The sequence below is a fragment of the Rhinoraja longicauda genome, chromosome 10, assembly GCF_053455715.1.
Source record: "Rhinoraja longicauda isolate Sanriku21f chromosome 10, sRhiLon1.1, whole genome shotgun sequence".
Lineage (NCBI taxonomy): Eukaryota > Metazoa > Chordata > Chondrichthyes > Rajiformes > Arhynchobatidae > Rhinoraja > Rhinoraja longicauda.
Window position 1 is genome coordinate 60,654,156 of NC_135962.1, and position 20,077 is coordinate 60,674,232.

A 20,077-nucleotide genomic window follows, 5' to 3' on the forward strand; every position below is an offset into this window, starting at 1 on the left:
TAGGGTCAGCCACAACATTCAGAGCATTGAAGGCAGGTGGGAGATGTGATAGAGGTGGACAAACGTCTGATGGCATAGATACTGCAAAGAGTGGTAAAGATTTATTCCACAACAGAGGTATTTATAATCAGAGGGCATATGTAGAACTATATGAGATTTGAGAATGCAGCGCCGGAGACTCAGGTTCGATCCTGACTACGGGCGCCGTCTGTACGGAGTTTGTACGTTCTCCCCGTGACCTGCGTGGGTTTTCTCCGAGGTCTTCGGTTTCCTCCCACACTCCAAAGACGTACAGGTATGTAGGTTAATTGATTGGATAAATGTAAAAATTGTCCCTAGTGTGTGTAGGATAGTGTTAATGTGCGGGGATCGTTGGGCGGTGCGGACTCGGTGGGCCGAAGGGCCTGTTTCCACGCTGTATCTCTAAATCTAAAAAATCTAAATCTAAACCAGCACCTGCAGTTCCTTACAACATATGAAAAATTCAGACATGTACATGGATAGGACAGGTTTCGAGGGGTATGGGCCAAACGTGGGCAGGTAGGACTAGTGGAGATGGGACAGGTTACCAGAGGGTCTGCTTCCACACAATATGACTGTACGTCGCCACCTTCTCAGGGCCAGTTTGTATGGCCAGGCCTACCCTGATACCAATTTAACCTGATCCCACCTGCCTGCACATGGTCTATAGCCATCCACTCCCTGCCTGGCCAAATGCTTCTTCAACCTTTTAATTGTGCTTCCACCACCACGACTGGCAGTGTGTGCAGATATCAACCACTTGATGCAAAAGCCTTCCCCCTCAGGTCCCCTTTAATAGAATAGATAGGGTAGATGATCAGAACCTTTATCCCCAGGGTGGAAGTGTCAAAGACTACAATACAATATATCTTTATTGTCATTGTACAGGGGGTGACAATAAAGATATATTGTATTGTAGTCTTTGACACTTCCACCCTGGGGATAAAGGTTCTGATCATCTACCCTATCTGAGGGGGAAGGCTTTTGCATCAAGTGGTTGATATCTGCATACGATGCAATAAATTAATTAGCTAGTCAGTATTAATTTAAACTACCCAATGAAACAAATTAGAACAGTTTTAAAACAGAGTAAAGTGCAAGTAGATCTGTGCCGGATCACTGTGCGATGTGACCATCCGGCTCAGCAGGACCGGTTCATAGCAGCTATGGTCCTGGGGATGAAGCTGTTCCTGAGTCTGGAGGTGCGGGCGTAGAAGGCTTTGTATCATCTGCCCGATGGAAGGAGTTCAAACAGACTGTTGCTGGGGTGTGAAGAGTCTTTGTGGATGCTGGTGACTTTTCTGAGGCATCGTGTGTTGTAGATGCCCTCCAAGGCTGGTAGCTGTGTTCCGATGGTCCTCTGAGCTCTATGGACTACCCGCTGAAGAGTTTTCCTTTCTGCCTCCGTGCAGCTGAGATACCACACAGTCCAGGCAACATCCTGCTGAATCTTCTCGGCATTCTCTCCAAAGCAATTACAGATGCTCCTCGACTTATGATGCTTCGACTTTACAATGGTGCAAAATAACCTCAACCGCTGCAACACCGTGCCGACCTTTATCTTGCACTAAACATTACTCCCTGTATCCTGTATCCGTATACTGTGGACGGCTCAATTATAATCAGGTATCATCTTCCCAACTGTAGGCTAATGTAAGTGTTCTGAGCACGTTTAAGTTAGGATAGACTATGATGTTGGGTAGCTTAGGTGGCTATGATGTTGGGTAGCTTAGGTGGCTATGATGTTCAGTAGGTTAGGTGGCTGTGATGTTGGGTAGGTTAGGTGGCTATGATGTTCAGTAGGTTAGGTGGCTGTGATGTTCAGTAGGTTAGATGGCTATGATGTTCGGTAGGTTAGATGGCTATGATGTTGGGTAGGTTAGATGGCTATGATGTTGGGTAGGTTAGATGGCTATGATGTTGGGTAGGTTAGGTGGCTATGATGTTGCGTAGGTTAGGTGGCTATGATGTTGGGTAGGTTAGGTGGCTGTGATGTTGGGTAGGTTAGGTGACTATGATGTTCGGTAGGTTAGGTGTATTAAATGCATTTTTGACTTACGATATTTTTGGTTTATGATGGGTTTATCGTAACGTAACCCCACCGTAAGTCGAGGAGCATCTGTACATCTTTCCCAGAGTGGGAAAAGTCATTTGCAGCAATTACACAGAAGTTCTGCGCAGCATGTAGGTACACACATCCCTCTGGAGAATTTTAAGTGTGCGTTATACACATCATGGGAATGGAAATGACTCATTTTATTCCCTCATCATCCCTCTCCCAGCAGATGGCTGTGCTTTACAGACAGCACTGCCCAACCAACACAAAAGAACATAATTGGCAAGGTTTATCAAGTGACACTTCACAAGCATTAGCCTCCTTTCAGATGCTAAAACACTTGGCGAGCCACTGCCTGGGTTTTATATTTTAAAACGGAAATCACAAATTGATCAGGAGGTCAGCTTCAATGCCAAATCAGTGGTGCTGATGATGTAATGGGAACTCTCAGGCCAAGACTTGAGAACGGACTGCTGGAAGATTAAAGGTAGACGCAAAATGCTGGAGTAACTCAGCAGGTCAGGCAACATCTCAGGAGAGAAGGAACGGGTGACGTTTCGGGGTGGGAACGTCATGCTGTGAAAAGTGGTTGTGCAGAGGGAGTGTCACGCTGTCAAAAGTGGTGGTGCAGAGGGAGTGTCACGCTGTCAAAAGTGGTGGTGCAGAGGGAGTGTCACGCTGTCAAAAGTGGTGGTGCAGAGGGAGTGTCACGCTGTCAAAAGTTGCACCATCAAAAGGGGTGATGCAGAGAGAGCATCGTGTTGTCAGAAGGAGCAGTGCAGAGGAGACACCGTACCATCAAAGGGGATGGAGCAGAGGGAGTGGCAACCGTCAAAATGGAGCAGCTCGGAGGGAGTATTGCACTGCCAAAATGGGGCAGCTCAGAGAGAGTACCGCACTGCCAAAAGAGAGTACTGAGGCAGCGCTGTAGTGTGGGAGGGAGAGCATTGAGGGAGTATCAGAGGAAGGGACTTTATTCCTTTGATGAGTGCGTTTGCAAAGCTATATGTCCGATATGGCCACGGTGGTGACACTGCTTCACGGGCTTCCTTGTCCATAGCATTTATCTAAACATTATTCCCTTAACCCTTACCATGTATCTATACATTATAAATGTCCCGGGGTGCCATGCGCGTGGCGGGCGTGTCCCGGGGAGCCACGTGGGCCCCATCAACCCGCGATCAACCGAAGACCGCAACGCACCCGATACGCCCGACCCGCCTCACAGGCCTTCCGGGGGACGGCGGAGAAGCCAAGGAGGGAGGCCTGTCTGGGCTGAAGGGAGCCTCGGTGGTGGGAGCCTCGATGGTGGCAACGGGAAGCCTCGGCAGCTACGGGAAGCCTCAGGGGCTACGGGAGCCTTGACAGCTGATGAGCCTGAGGGGGGAGGGGAAGACATTGCGGCCCTGACTTGTGGGTCTGCCGTGAAAAACAATGGGGACCCGGTCTGGGGGGGGCACTCTAGTTTAGAATCCTCTGCCCAGGGGATAAGCCTGTGTTTGTTTGTTTGTTTGTTTGTCCGGTGAAGGCGCTGTGCACACGGCAGCCAGCCAACAGTCGCTTGTCTTTTTCTTTTTGTTTTCACTGTTAATTTCTAGTTTTCGTGTACCTTGTGTGTCGTAACTGTCAGCAGACCAATTTTCCTCCGGGGATGAATGAAGTTTTATCACATCGAATCGTAAATGGCTCGATTGTAATCGTGTATTGTCTTTCCGCTGACTGGTTAGCACGCAACAAAGGTTTTCACTGTACCTCAGTACACGTGACAATAGACTAAACAAATTGAACTGCGATCTCAGAGTCAGTGTCCTACTGAAGTGGGCCCTTTGGCCCAACTTGACGCCAAAATTTTCCAACTATTCCCGTTCCACCTGCCCTCATTTGGCCCATATCCCTCTTAACCTTTCCTATTCAAGTACCTGTCCACGTTGTTTAAATGTTGTTATAGTCCCTGTCTCAACTATCTGCTCTGGCAGCTCATTTTATACACCCACCACCCTCTTGAGAGGAGAAGCCCCTCAAGTTCCCATTAAATCTTTCCCCTACCACCTTAAACCCGATTCTTGATTCCCCAACCCTGGATAAAAGACTTTGTGCATTCACCCTATCTATTCCCCTCATAACGTTAGACACTTCTCTCAGTTCACCCCTCATCCTCCTGTGCTCCAAGGAATAAAGTCGTAGCCTGCCCAACCTCTCCCTGTAGCTCAGGCCCTCCAGTCCTGGCAACATCCTCGTGTTGTAAACGTCTTGTTATTCCATTGCAAAGAGAATGAGAAAGCTGCTGGGAGGCAGACCCAATATATCATTCATAAAAGAAGTGCAGACATCCAATTAACTCAAACGCTCCAGTTTTATTCCGCTGCTGCAGGCGAGGCCCACAGTTTCTGATGAGAATGACTGAAATCAGCTCAGCATGGTTCTTTAATGCAGTATCAAGTCCCTAAGCAATAACTTGCTTTCGGAAGGGGAGGAGGCTGTTCAAACTCAAGGGACCATTTTGCCAGGCATTCAGATCAGCGTTTCAATTCTACAGAGCCCTCCATAATGCTTGGGACAAAGACCCATCATTTATTTATTTGCCTCACTACTCCACAATTTGAGATTTGTAATAGAAAAAAATCACATGTGGTTAAAGTGCACATTGTCAGATTTTAATAAAGGCCATTTTTATACATTTTGGTTTCACCATGTAGAAATTACAGCAGTGTTTATACATAGTTCCCCCCATTTCAGGGCACCATAATGTTTGGGACACAGCAATGTCATGTAAATGAAAGTAGTCGTGTTGAGTATTTTGTTGCATATCCTTTGCATGCAATGACTGCTTGAAGTCTGCGATTCATGGACATCACCAGTTGCTGGGTGTCTTCTCTGGTGATGCTCTGCCAGGACTGTATTGCAGCCATCTTTAGCTTATGCATGTTTTGGGGGCTAGTCCGCTTCAGTTTTCTCTTCAGCATATAAAAGGCATGCTCAATTGGATTCAGATCGGGTGATTGACTTGGCCACTCAAGAATTTACCATTTTTTAGCTTTGAAAAACTCCTTTGTTGCTTTAGCAGTATGTTTGGGATCATTGTCTTGCTGTAAAATGAACCACCGGCTAATGTTTTGAGGCATTTGTTCGAACTTGAGCAGATAGGATGCGTCTAGACACTTCAGAATTCATTATGCTACTACCATCAGCAGTTGTATCATCAATGAAGATAAGTGAGCCAGTACCTTCAGTAGCCGTTTATGCCCAGGCCATAACACCCCCACCACCGTGTTTCACAGATAAGGTGGTATGGTTTGGATCTTGGGCAGTTCCTTTTCTCCTCCATACTTTGCTCTTGCCATCACTCTGATACAAGTTAGTCTTTGTCTCATTTGTCCACAAGACCTTTTTCCAGAACTTTTGGACACTTGGGGATGGTCGTTAGATGAACAGGGTGGTGTATATAAATGGGCATAAGGGACTGGGAGTGGTCAGATACAGGGAAGGAGAGTATACAGTTCTTACTTAAAATATATCGGCAATTAAAAAAGAATTTATTGGAAAAGTCTGGAAGATCCCATTACACACACAAACATGGCAAGATTAAACCAACACCAATGCACATAACCTTACACATAGGCTGCCTCCCACTCGCGTCAAGTTTAACGCTGCTTTAGATTTACCGTTCTGTAAAGACAGCGTGCGTGACTCCTTCCCAAGATTGGTGTGAAATCCCGTTCCCAGTGATGGAGTCTTCCCTGGACCTGAAACACAAAAGTTCAAAAGTCAATCGTCAAAACGTATTACACCACCAATTTAAATCTATATAAAAATCAATATACAACTCATCTGGCCTCGCTCGACACATTAACATACTTGGGCTGTACAGGAAGCTGGTGCAGCAGTGGGAGGGAGTGAATGTGTAGCACATGGAACATGGAACAGAAAGGAACCATTCCATCCCACATCACTGCAACAGCAGCAGATTACTCTCCACTTACCTTCGTCCGATCTTCAATCACAAAATATATATATATATATATATATAAAACTAAAACTCTCATCTTGTATGTTTGTTTGTTTGATTGTTTGTACCCGAAATACAGCCAAAACGGTACACGATAGTGCAACAATTTTAGGCCCACCCTACTCATCATTCCCCTGCGGTCTTGATTGATCAAGTATTCTTACATTTTAAAAGCAACTAATTTAATAAACTTTAATAAATGCGCCCCCCCCCCCCCCCAACACACCGGGAGAACCGGCGCCTGTCCCGGCGTGCCCCGCGCCTGACGATCCTCCCGTGGTGCTGCATGGCGGCAGAGTCAAACAAGATGGCCGCCGGCAGGACGTGCATGCGGCAGCGCCTTGCGGCCGCTCTCCTGCTGCTGGCCACCGCAATGGCCACCGGGGGCCGGGGTGAGTGGCTCCCTCTCCCCTTTCCTCTCCCCCCTCGCCCGCCCCCCCAGCCGGCAACGGGTCCACGGGTCGTCAGTTGGCGGAGGGCCGAGGAGAGGTTTAGACCCAACGGGTCCACGCTGCACTAGTACTCATTGAAGTCTTCGATTGAAACTGCTGCTTGTGAGACAACATTCGAACGTTCTGCCGCCTTCTTGCTGACTATTGTGCCTCTCGCCCAATATATCACAAGCAATGGAAGCAGTTTTAACTCACCACCATGTCCTCTTATCTTGAAAACTCCAATCAAATCACCACGGAATTTCAGGATCAGCTATCACGACATGGACAGAGTGGATGTGGAGAGATGTTTCCACTAGTGGGAGAGTCTAGTCCCTAGTGTGTGTGTAGAACAGAATTAGTGTGTGGGAATCGCTGGTCGGCACGGATTCTGTGGGCCAAAGGGCCTGTTTCTGCGCTGTATCTCTAAAGTAAAGTCTAAGTAGAAACAAGGAACAAGTATGATCCCAGGAATGAGTAGGTTAACCTATATCCTGACCCGAAACATCACCCATTCCTTCTCTCCAGGGATGCTGCCTGTCCCATTGGGTTACTCCAGCTTTTTGCGTCTATCTTCGGTTTAAACCAGCATCTACAGTTCCTTCTTACACAGACGATGAGCGCTTGTCGGCACTGGGCCTGTACTCGCTGGAGTTTAGAAGAATGAGGGGGAACTTTTTGAAACGTACAGAATAGTGAAAGGCTTGGATAGAGTGGATGCGGAGAGGATGTTTCCACTAGTGGGAGAGTCTAGAACTAAAGGTCACAGCCTCAGAATTAAAGGGCATTCTTTTACGAAGGAGATGAGGAGAAATTTCTTTAGTCAGAGGGTGGGTAATCTATGGAATTCTTTGCAACAGAAGGCTGTGGAGGCCAAGTCAGCGGATATTTTTAAGGCAGAGATAGATTCTTGATTAGTACAGGTGTCAGAGCTAATGGGGAAAAGGCAGGAAAATGAGGTTAGGAGAGAAAGATCAGCCATGATTGAATGGCGGAGTAGACTTGATGGGCCGAATGACCTAATTCTACTCCAATTCCTTATTACCTTATGACCTTATACCATAAGGACTTTCATATGAAGAAAGACTGGATAGACTAGGCTTATACTCGCTGGAATTTAGAAGGCTGAGGGGGGATCTTATTGAAACATATAAAATTCTTAAGGGGTTGGAGAGGCTAGATGCGGGAAGATTGTTCCCGATGTTGGGGAAGTCCAGAACCAGGGGTCACAGCTTAAGGATAAGGGGGAAGTCTTTTAGGACCGAGATGAGAAAACATTTCTTCACACAGAGAGTGGTGAGTCTGTGGAATTTTCTGCCACAGAAGGTAGTTGAGGCCAGTTCATTGGCTATATTTAAGAGGGAGTTAGATGTGGCCCTTGTGGCTAAAGGGATCAGGGGGTATGGAGAGAAGGCAGGTACAGGATACTGAGCTGGATGATCAGCCATGATCATATTGAATGGCGGTGCAGGCTCGAAGGGCCGAATGGCCTACTTCTGCACCTATTTTCTATGTTTCTATAAGACATGGGAGCAGAATTATGTCATTTACCCCATCAAGTCTACTCCGACAATCAATCATGGCTGATCCATCTTTCCCCCTCAACCCCATTCTCCTGCCTACTCACAAGTACTGATCATGCATTTATCAATCTCCGCTTTAAAATTACCCAATGAAAGCCACCACAACCGCCTTGTAATATCTTGTAAGTTAAATCTTGGAGCCAAGGACTCATCTCAGCAACGTTATGCAGCATCTCTGGAGAACATGGACAGGTGGCCTTTTGGCCCTTCCACATCACGACACCAGTCACCTATCCAGCTTCTCCAGGGATGTTGTTTGACCTGCTGAGTAACTCCTGCATTTTGTGCCATCTTTTGTAAAGCAGCACTTGCAGTTCTCCGTTTCTACAACCAATAAAGACCATATTCCAGCACTAACTGGTTGCACGGCTCACTCTGGCCTGCTGACCAGCCTTAGTTTTAAGGTGAGAGGGGCAAGATTTAATCAGAACCCGAGGGGCTAATCTTTCACACATAAGGTGCTGGGGATATGGGACCACGTGCCGGAGGAGGTAGTTGAGGCAGGTACAATAACAACATTTAATAGACACACCTAGAGGTACATGGACAGAAAAGGTTTGGAGGGATTTGGGCAAGCTCAGGCAAGTGGGATTAGTTTGGATGGGGCTGCTTGGTCGGCATGGGCTGGTTGGGCTGAAGGGCCTGTTTCCGAGCTGGGTGACTGCATGCTCTACTGTTATTTCAGTTGTGAGCAGATTTACCCAACAGGCTGTGGAGAGTCTGTTAGTTTTTGCCCGGTTTACAACCAGCGAGGCCGTGTCCCACTTCTCACGTTGCACAGTGAATGTGATCATATTATATCATATACATAATCACTGCAAAATAAATGCTGACGCACTGATGAGCTGGTGATTCATCCCGGCTCATTACCCATTACTGAACGAGCAGCTGCTCCCATGTTGGTGAGGCATGTCACTGCAGGAAGCAGACCCAAGCAGTCACACCAAACACACATGTTGCAGACATGAGCCAATGCCTTCATTTCAAAAAATACCCACTTAAACCACCCTGTCTGTAGAGGTTTTAAAAAAAATTACAGATACAACATGGAAACAGGCCCTTCGGCCCTCCAGGGTGCCCATCGATTACCCATTCAAACTAGTTCTAGGGTGGTCACGGTGTCCCAGAGACCCGGGTTTGATCCTGACTACGGGCGCTGTCTGTACGGAGTTTGTACGTTCTCCCCGTGACTTTTCTCCGAGATCTTCGGTTTCCTCCCACACTCCAAAGACATACAGGTTTGTAGGTTAATTGGCTTGGTAAATGTAAAAATTGTCCCTAGTGGGTTTGAACAGGTTTAATGTGCGGGGGTCACTGGTCGGCGCGGTCCCGGTGGGCCGAAGGGCCTGTTTCCGCACTGTATCTCTAAACTGAACTAAACATAAACTAAACTATGTTATCCCATTTTTGCATCCATTCCCTACACACATGGGGTAATTTACAGGGGCCAATTAATCTACAAACTCATACTTCTTTGGAGAAATAGGAGGAAACAGGAGCACCCAAGGAAATTCATGCAGTCACAGGGAGAATGTGAAAACTCTACACTGGCAGCACCGAAAGTCAGGATGGAACCCAGGTCTCTGGTGCATGTGAGGCAGCAGCTCTACCCGCTGTGCCACTGTGCCACTCAGCATTTATGTATTCTGCCACTTAACAAATGCTACCGGGTACATATCTCTCTCTCACTGGACTCCCAAATATTTTCTATTTTGTATTTTACCTACAGAACATCTACCTTATTTACCAGGGAGATTACGTTCCAGGTGTCAACGTCTCTGTATCCGCTGTTCCAGGTGTCAGCTTCTCTACATCGGCGAGACCAAGCGCAGGCTCGGCGATCGTTTCACTGAACACCTCTGTTCAGTCCATCTTAACTTACCTGATCTCCCGGTGGCTCAGCATTCCAACTCCCCCTCCCATTCCCAATCTGACCTTTCTGTCCTGGGCCTCCTCCATTGTTAGAGTGAGGCCCAGCGCAAATTGGAGGAACAGCACCTCATATTTCACTTGGGTATTTTGCACCCCAGTGGTATGAACATTGACTTCTCTAACTTCAGATAGTCCCTGCTTTCCCTCTCTCTATCCCCTCTCCATCCGAGTTCTCCCACTAGTCTTCCTGTCTGCAATTACATTTTATCTTCGTCCCGCCCTCCCCTGACATCAGTCTGAAGAAGGGTCTCGACCCGAAACGCCACCCATTCCTCTCTCCCGAGATGCTGCCTGACCCGTTGAGTTACTCCAGCATTTTGTGTCCACCTTATTTACTTATACACTGTGCGAATGACATCACCTATCACCAGACTTTGCCTCTTCTTCCCCCACCTCCCCTTTCCCCCTGCAACTTGCTACATTCAGTCTTAACCACATCATTCTATATCTCTTCAACTCTCAGTGGAGCAAAGTATCATTGAGAAGTTGTGCACATCTTTAATTTAAAGGCCAAAACAAGTGCTGACAGCAAAGCATAGAAATTCCTACTGACTGACAATCTGCCCCCTTGCGTTCAAGGTCCTGGCAATTCAAGACCGATACAAATCATTCCTCAACAGATGATAAATAACACTGAGCTGTCCAATGCTTACATTAATATGGAGATCAGCAAGAGTGGATATAATTATTTTACCACTGATCGATAGGCAAGTGAACCAAAACAATTGTCCACATGAAGGCGGGAAGCAGAGAGGAGAAACATGTTGCCTTGTTCAGAGAACGACGTACAACCAGAGAATGCCTCGCCTCCAATCCCCTCTCTCCAGTTTTTGCACTATTATGGTAACCTAGTGTAGTGGTTATTGATTTATTGTTGACTTATTAAATTGATTGAAAGATACAGCATGGGACCAGGCTCACCGATTGCACACTGATCATCAGTGTCGAAAAATAACTGCAGATGCTGGTTCAAATTGAAGGTAGACATAAAATGCTGGAGTAACTCAGCGGGTCAGGCAGCATCTCAGGAGAGAAGGAATGGGTGACGTTTCGGGTCGAGACCCTTCTTCACACTGATCATCGATCATCCGTTCACATTATTGCTACGTAATCTAATTTTCGCATCCACTCCGTACACACCAGGGACAAATTAACCCACAAATCCTGTACACCTTTGAATGAGGGAGGAAACCAGAGCACCCGGGAGGAACCCACACGGTCACAGGGAGAACGTGCAAACTCCACATTGACACAGCGCACACGGTCAAACTAGTGGGGCAGCTGTTCCACCAGCTGCGTGACTGTTCTACACCAATTGTATTTTTGATTATTATTGCGTTTACAGGCTTGTTAAGCTGCAGCAAGTAAGAATTTCAATGTTTCTACCTTGGTACATAGGGCAACTATAGATTCTTGACTCTCTATCCCGGGCAAAGACGCCCACTGTCATCACTCTCCTTCCAGTACCACCTCTAACCACTACAGTTACTTACTCTGCAGTTGTGCAGGGCCCTGGTGAGACCACACCTGGAGCATTGTGTGCAGTTTTGGTCTCCTAATTTGAGGAAGGACATTCTTACTATTGAGGGAGCGCAGCGTAGGTTCTCCAGGTTAATCCACAGGATGGCGGGACTGATATACGGTGGTGCAGCGGTAGAGTTGCTGCATTACTGCGAATGCAGCGCCGGAGACTCAGGTTCGATCCTGACTACGGGCACCGTCTGTACGGAGTTTGTACGTTCTCCCCATGACCTGCGAGATCTTCGGTTTCCTCCTACACTCCAAAGATGTATAGGTATGTAGGTTAATTGACTGGGTAAATGTAAAAATTGTCCCTAATGTGTGTAGGATAGTGTTAATGTGCGGGGATCGCTGGGCGGCGCGGACTCGGTGGGCCGAAGGGCCTGTTTCCGCGCTGTATCTCTAAATCTAAATCTCTAAATGAAAGAATGGAACGACTGGGCTTGTATTCACTGGAATTTAGAAAGATCAAAGGGGATCTTATAGAAACATATAAAATTATTAAGGAATTGGACACGCTAGATGCAGGAAACATGTTCCCGATGTTGGGAAGTCCAGAACCAGGGGTCATAGTTTAAGAATAATGGGTAGGCCATTTAGGACTGAGATGAGGAAAAACTTTTTCACTCAGAGAGTTGTGAATCTGTGGAATTCTCTGCCTCAGAAGGCAGTGGAGGCCAATTCTCTGGATGCTTCAAAGGAGAGTTAGATTTAGCTCTTCAGGCTAAAGGAATCAAGGGATATGGTGAAAAAGAAGGAACGTATTTATTTTAGATTATCAGCCATGATCATATTGAATGGCCGTGCTGGCTCGAAGGGCTGAATGGCCTACTCCTGCACCTATTTTCTATGTTTCTACATTGTTATTCACGTGGAATCTGCAACCTGGTTGCAAGCTCCAAGATAATCACAAAGCTACAAACTGAAGAATGGTCTCGACCCAAAACCTCACCTATCCATGTTCTCCAGAGATTACTGCCTGACCCGCTGAGTTACTCCAGCACTCTGTGAAACGTCACCTATCCATGTTCTCCAGAGATTACTGCCTGACCTGCTGAGTAGCTCCAGCACTTTGTGTCCTTTAATGTAGATTCCAACCCAAGTCATGTTCTAAGTTACAAGACGGATTTGAAGCAACATCAAAATAGAAGTGAAGGAGGTAATGAACTGGAAGGGACAAATTCTGCACAAGGCCTCAGCAGCTGTCAGAAGGTATTGGGAAGGAAGCTAATCAGAGGGTTGAAGGACATGACCAAGGATAAATGTGAATTATTTAATAAGTGAGGCATTGCACCATCTCCGTTAAATGGGGCGTCACTGCAAGTAGCCCAGCGTGCAGCTTGCACACAGCCTGCAGTGGCACGGAGCAGCGGTGGAGGACATCTACACTTCACCTGGCCAGGTCGACTCATGCAACTGCAACCCAGTGCCCCTGCAAGCACAATGGGCCTCTAGGGCCATAGTTAAGACTAACCTTCTTATAAACATTTCAGACTTGAAGGGTGCAAGATGGCACCCAAAATGTGACGACTGTCATGTACTGACTCAATGTGGTGTACTGTCCTACACTCTGATACTTCGTACGGTTGTGCCTAGTGCTTTATTGGATTGTTACTGAACTGGATGTTAAAAATAATTTCACTTATCACTTGCCAGGCTTTGACCCACCCCTCTCTTTCAGCATTCACCCCCCCCTCCCCCTCACCACAATCACTCTGAAGGAGGATCCTGATCCAAAAATCTATCCACACTTTCCAGAGACGCTGCTTGACCCACTGAGTTATTCCAGCACTCAAAAGAAAAACTCTTCTAACCCAAAAGAAAAATTGTTTGCTGAAGAGCTGTACAGTCACACAGCACCGAAGCAGGTCCCAACTTGTCCATGCCGTCCAACATGCCCCATCAAGTTAGGAACAGGGGACGTACAACGAGATCTGGGTGTCCTAGTGCATCAGTCACTGAAAGGAAGCATGCAGGTACAGCAGGCAGTGAAGAAAGCCAATGGAATGTTGGCCTTCATAACAAGAGGAGTTGAGTATAGGAGCAAAGAGGTCCTTCTGCAGTTGTACAGGGCCCTAGTGAGACCGCACCTGGAGTACTGTGTGCAGTTTTGGTCTCCAAATTTGAGGAAGGATATTCTTGCTATTGAGGACGTGCAGCGTAGGTTTACTAGGTTAATTCCCGGAATGGTGGGACTATCATATGTTGAAAGACTGGAGCGACTAGGCTTGTATACACTGGAATTTAGAAGGATGAGAGGAGATCTTATCGAAACGTATAAGATTATGAAGGGGTTGGACACGTTAGAGGCAGGAAACATGTTCCCAATGTTGGGGGAGTCCAGAACAAGGGGCCACAGTTTAAGAATAAGGGGTAGGCCATTTAGAACTGAGATGAGGAAAAACTTTTTCAGTCCGAGAGTTGTGAATCTGTGGAATTCTCTGCCTCTGCAGGCAGTGGAGGCCAATTCTGTGAATGCATTCAATAGAGAGCTGGATAGAGCTCTTAAGGATAGCGGAGTCAGTGGGTATGGGGGGAAGGCAGGAACGGGGTACTGATTGAGAATGATCAGCCATGATCACCTTGAATGGCGGTGCTGGCTCAAAGGGCCGAATGGCCTCCTCCTGCACCTATTGTCTATAAGCTAGTCCCATTTGTCCACATTTGACATTTATCCCTCCGAAACTTTCCTATCCGGGTACCTGTCCAAGTTTCTTTTAAATGTTTAATGGTCAACGTTACAGTACCTGCCTCAACTACCTCTTCCGGCATTTCATTCCATAAACGCACCATCCTCTGAGTGTAAAAGTTGCCCCTCAAGTTCCTGTTAATTTTTTTCTCTCTCAACTTAAACTCATGCCCTGTGGTTCTTGATTCCCCTACTTGGGTAAAAGCCTACGCATTCACCCTCTCTATTCCCCTCATGATCTTGGACAGCTCCATAAGATCATCCCTCAGCATCCTGTGCTCCAGGGAATAAAGTCCTGGCCTGCCCAACCTCTCCCTGTAGTGGAGGCAGATAAAATGACAACTTTTTTTAAGAGACATTTGGACGGGTACTTGGATAGGAAACTAGTCGAGGGGTACATCTAATGGGACTGGCATACATAGGCATCACAGTCAGCATGGCTGAGTTATTATACAACGAAGGAGCAGGTTTTCTCAAGAACAAAGCTAGGTCACGCTTAGCTTATTATACCTCAGAAGAGCAAGAGACAACTCGATTGAAATATTCAACAATTAACAGGAGTCTTAACAGAATGGACAAGTCAAGTCAAGTCAAGTTTATTTGTCACATACATATACAAGATGTGCAGAGAAATGAAAGTGGCAACGCCTGCGGATTGTGCTAAAACTACAAAACAGAATAGAAAAAATAGAAAGAGGATATATCCTCTTATGAGAAAATCTATAACAAGGGGCCACTGCTTAAAAATAATCAGTGAACCAATAGAATTGAGATAACTAAATATTTCTTCCATCAGAGGATTAGGAGTTTTTGGAACTCTGCAGCTCAAAAGCTCAGTGAAAGCAGTCACAATTAGTCACAAGGCATTGCAGATGCTGGTTTACAAAATAAACACTAAGGGATGGAGTAACTCAGCGGGTCAGGCAGCCTCTCTGGAGGAGATGGATGGGTGATGTTTCGTGTTGGGACCCTTCTTCATGCTTTGTCCCACCCCCACCACTTTTCCTGCTCCCCCCCCCCCCCCCCCCCCACTACTACAATCAGCTTGAAGAGTCCCGACCTTTCCATGTTCTCCAGAGATCATGCCTGACCCACAGAGTTACTCCAGCACTGTTTTATTTCTTTGAATATTTTTTAAGACAGAGGTACGTAGAATCTTGATAAGCAAGGTGGCAGTACATAGATTGACTCCAGACAGGATAGCAGTCTCATATTCCATTTATGAGAGTGGGGTAAGTGGGCAAAGTGATCACATATCCATAACTCAGCCACAGATTTACCAGTGATCTCTGTGATTAACTGATGCATAGCTGCATCCGCATTATTATGCAACTTTCTATTCCGACATACTGTTTACTTTACAAAACAGATTTACTGAACTATGACTGCCTGGCTGTCTCAAGCACACTCTCACTGACTGCTCAGGCATGGCCAGTTACACACGGCAAAATAAACAACACAGAAGGTTGACAACTCCCCTGCTTGGGTGCGTCACTCTCTGATGTGCTTCCATTGACGTGAGTGTCGTATTAGAGGAGAGAAACAAGGTTGAGAGACAGAGGGAAGGGTGGAGCTGTGGTTTTGGAATTACCACAGCATGCATTAACTATCTGAACAAGGGAGTCAGAAGTCAGATATATACACCGATCAGCCAAAACATTACGACCACTGACAGGCGAAGTGAATAACATTGATTTTTTGTTACAATGGCACCTGTCAAGGGGTGGGATATATTAGGCAGCAAGTGAACAGTCAGTTCTTGAAGTTGATGTGTTGGATGAAAGAGAAATGGGCAGGAGTAAAGACCTGAGCGACTTTGACAAGGGCCAAATTGTTATGGCCAGACGACTGGGTCAGAGAATCTCTGAAACGGCAAGGCTTGTGGGGTGCTCCCGGTCAGCAGTGGTGAGTACCTACCGACAGTGATCCGAGGAGGGACAAACCACAAACTGGTGACAGACAGGGTGTTGGGCGCCCAAGGCTCATCGATGCACAAGGGCAACAAAGGCTATCCCGTCTGGTCCGAACCGACAGAAAGTCGACTGTGGCACAAGTCACAGAAAATGTTAATGGTGGTCACGGGAGGAATGTGTCACAATACACAGTGCATCGCACCCTGCTGCGTATGGGGCTGCACACGCAGGACCAACAGCATATTAGGCAGGTGGTCATAATGTTTTGGCTGATCGGTGTGTGTGTGTGTGTGCGTGTGTATGTGTGTGTGCATATACCTCACAAACACAAAGCAAACCCTCAGTAAAACAAGGGCTTCTGCTCGGCCCACATTCTGCTCAGCGGGAAGTCAATGGGGAAGACGTTTGTGGACGTTTGTTGCAAACAATGAGAGGCCAGCACACGAACGTCATTTACGGTCACGGCTTCAATCAGGGGATTTTCAAAGGACTTTCTCTCAGCTGCTTTGATGCCGTTTCCATCTCAGTACAGATGGGCCTCACAGAGTGGGGGCAGTTCCAACCGCCAGCAACAGACAGTATGGGAATGGCTGGCAAAAAAGGAACCACAGGTGCTAGTTTACAAAATACAAAATATGGCTAGTTAACTCACCTTCCTAGTCCCTGAAGCCATGGGGGATTGTGTGAGTGCATACTGAAAGATTCATTCCACAGCTGAATTGTTTGGAATCAAAATATAAACCCGAAGAAAAATAGAAGACAAGATGGGAAGTTTCTTTATTCACTGCATGTTAAATCCATGTAATTCTCTACCCTAGATAGCTGTGAGCGGAAAGACACTGTCAAAAGTCAACAGGGATGATGCAGGACAGTGGACAAGGCACCACATACTGTTCTCCATATGTGGCCATCATGACATCTTATACAGCTGGAACATGTTCCTGCATTAACTTCGTATCCTTTGACTCTCTTAATATCTAAAGATCTACCATTCTTCATCTGGCATTCCTATGATGCACTCCAAGGAACAAAGCCCCAGCTTGCCCAACTTGTCCCGAGAGCCCAGGGCCTCGAGTCCTGGCAATATCCTCATAAATCTTCTCTGCGCCCATTCCAGCTTCAATTGTATTTCAAAACGGAATACAGGAAACATTTGGAGGGGTCTCTTCTCTCACTGACCCGACATCTACCTACACCCCACACAACTTGATGAAGTAAGCCAAGGATTATTCATTTTGTTTGCAAATGAAAGAGCTTCAAAGCTGGGGTTGAAAAGAAGCAGAAGGGGGATTTTCTGCCAGATTGACAGACTGGCGCTGGTCATTAATCAGCCCACAGACTGCAGTGATCCAGGGCTCCTTCTCATTAGAGCACAGTGTGAGGGGTAGCAATGCTTTACACTGTGGCCAGGCCCGGGTTCAAGAGTTGGGACATCATGTTACAACTTACAAGACATTGGTGAGGCGGAGTATTCTGGTCTTCTAGTTATAGGAAGGTTGTCATTAAGCTGGACGGGGTGGATACAAGATTCACAAGGATATTCCCTGGATTAGACAGTAGACAATAGACAATAGGTGCAGGAGGAGGCCATTCGGCCCTTCAAGCCAGCACCGCCATTCAATGTGATCATGGCTGATCATTCTCAATCAGTACCCCGTTCCTGCCTTCTCCCCATACCCCCTGACTCCGCTACCCTTAAGAGCTCTATCTAGCTCTCTCTTGAATGCATTCAGAGAATTGGCCTCCACTGCCTTCTGAGGCAGAGAATTCCACAGATTCTCAACTCTCTGACTGAAAAAGTGTATGGGGTAGCAATGCTTGGCTTGAGTTAAGGAGATTGGGTAGAACAAATGCAGAAACCGAAAGTATTGTAAGTCAAAATGCATTGAAAACGCGCAATCACGTGTCCGGAAGCGAGCGGCGGCTCGCTAAGGGTCGCTGCCGTTTGCACCATCGCAAAGTCAAACTATCGCAAGCTGAGGAATACCTGTATAGAACATATGTACAGCACAAGAACAGGCCCTTCGGCCCACAATGTCTATGCCGAACATGATACCAAGACCACCTCTTAGCTACCTGCACACAATCCATATCCCTCCACGCCTTGCATATCCATACGTCGATTTAAATATCTGTTAAATGTCACTGTCGTATCTGCCTCAACCACTAACCATGGCAGCACATTTCAGGCACATCACCCCCTAGACTGAGATTTGTAATGAACTGTATGCAAAAAAGAATTTTTCTGTACCTAGGTACATGTGACTTTAAAGTACCAGTGAGCCATTAAATCTCTATGACTAAGACCAGCATAGATTTATTGAAGGCAAATTGGGTTTGACTTTTTTTTTTGATGAGGTAATAGAGACTCCAGCTTTTTGAGTCTATCTTGATCAATGAGGGACATGTACATGATTAGTGTGGGTGTCAGAGGTTATGGGGAGAAGGCAGGAGAATGGGGTTGGGAGGGAGAGATAGATCAGCCATGATTGAACGGCAGAGAAGACTTGATGGGCCGAATGGCCCAAGTCTACTCCTATTCCTTATGCCCTTATGTAGTTGATGTTGTGCATCTGAATTTTTAAAAGGAGTTTCATAATTAAGTTGTAATCATGATTCTGGAACTGCTATCTCAAAGCTCGAGTCTGAAGAAGTGTCTCGACCCGAAACGTCACCTATTCATGTTCTCCAGCGATGCTGCCTGAACCTCTGCGTTACTCCAGCACTGAGAGTGTCTTTTTTTTAAATAAACCAGCACCTGCAGTTCCTTGTATCTAGCAAGTGTCGCCACCCATCCTTCGTAATGTTTTCAGTCCTGGGCTACTTATCTGCACAGTAATCGGGATTGTGTAGCTTTGACAATTTCCACAGGATATTAAGCATTGCTACCCCTCATGCCGTGCTCTAATTAAAAGGAGCTCTGGAACACTGCAGTCTGAGAGCTGATTAATGAGCAGCGCCAGCCTTTCAATCTGGCAGAATATCCCTCTCCTGGTTCTCCTCAAACCCAGCTTGAAGCTCTTGCATTTGCAAGCAAAATGGATCAACCGTAGCTTCCTTCAGGTCAGTGAGAGAGGACGCAAAGCCAAATGTTTAGTGTAGAGATACAGTGCCCTTTCGGCCCACCGGGTCCGCGCCGACCAGCGTTCCCCGCACATATCCTATACCCATTAGGGACAATTTGTTTACATTTACCAAGCCAATTAACCTACAAACCTGTACGTCTTGGGAGGAAACCGAAGATCTCGGAGAAAAACCCACGCGGGTCACGGGGAGAAGGTACAAACTCCGTACAGACGGCGCCCGTAGTCGGGATGGAACCCGGGTCTCCGGCGCTGCATTCGCTGTAAGGCGGCAACTCTACCGCTGAGCCCAATGTATCCTGTACTCCGTGTTAAAATACACTGAGTGCCTCTTTAGATGTTTTAGACAGCTGTGGTCTTCAAGGGCAGCATCGTCGAGCTGTGTTGGGAACCCTTGTGTATATTTGCCTTATTTAATCCCAAATTGAGATTCTGTCTCAAGTCTGTCACCGAGCATGTAATGTTGTATTTGGGATGTTGAACAAAAGACGAAAGTTTACAGTTAATGGTAAAACCTTAAAAAGCATTGGAATCTTGGGATCCAAACCCACAGCTCCCTGACAGTGGTCAGGCAAGTAGTAGATGGAGTGATAAGGAAGGTGTGCGGCAGGCTTGCCATCATCAGTCAGGGCATTGAGTAGAGGTGTTAAGGAGTCATTTGCAGCTTTATAGGACTTTGGTCAGGTTGCATTTGGCTTATTGAGTATCATTCTGGTCACCCTCATTGCAGGATGGATGTGGAGGCTTTGGAGAGGGTGAAGAGGTTTAGCAGAATGATGCCTGGATGCAAGGGTATTAGCTATAAGAAAAGATGGACAAACTTCTCTACTCTTTGTTTCAAT

The 20,077-nt window shown here is 46.6% G+C and overlaps 1 protein-coding gene across 2 annotated transcripts in view; it reads right to left on the bottom strand.

The window, feature by feature from the left end:
* The window catches only part of brf1b (BRF1 general transcription factor IIIB subunit b), a 308,241-nt gene that overhangs the window by 255,309 nt on the left and 32,855 nt on the right, over positions 1-20,077 (bottom strand). For both annotated transcript variants that reach the window (XM_078406970.1, XM_078406969.1), the window contains exon 2: positions 5,740-5,820. Coding sequence is in view for 1 of the 2 variants with exons in the window: in XM_078406969.1 (XP_078263095.1) it covers positions 5,740-5,820 (81 nt within the window). In the remaining variant the exon portion in view is untranslated. The remainder of the gene's footprint in view (positions 1-5,739; positions 5,821-20,077) is intronic.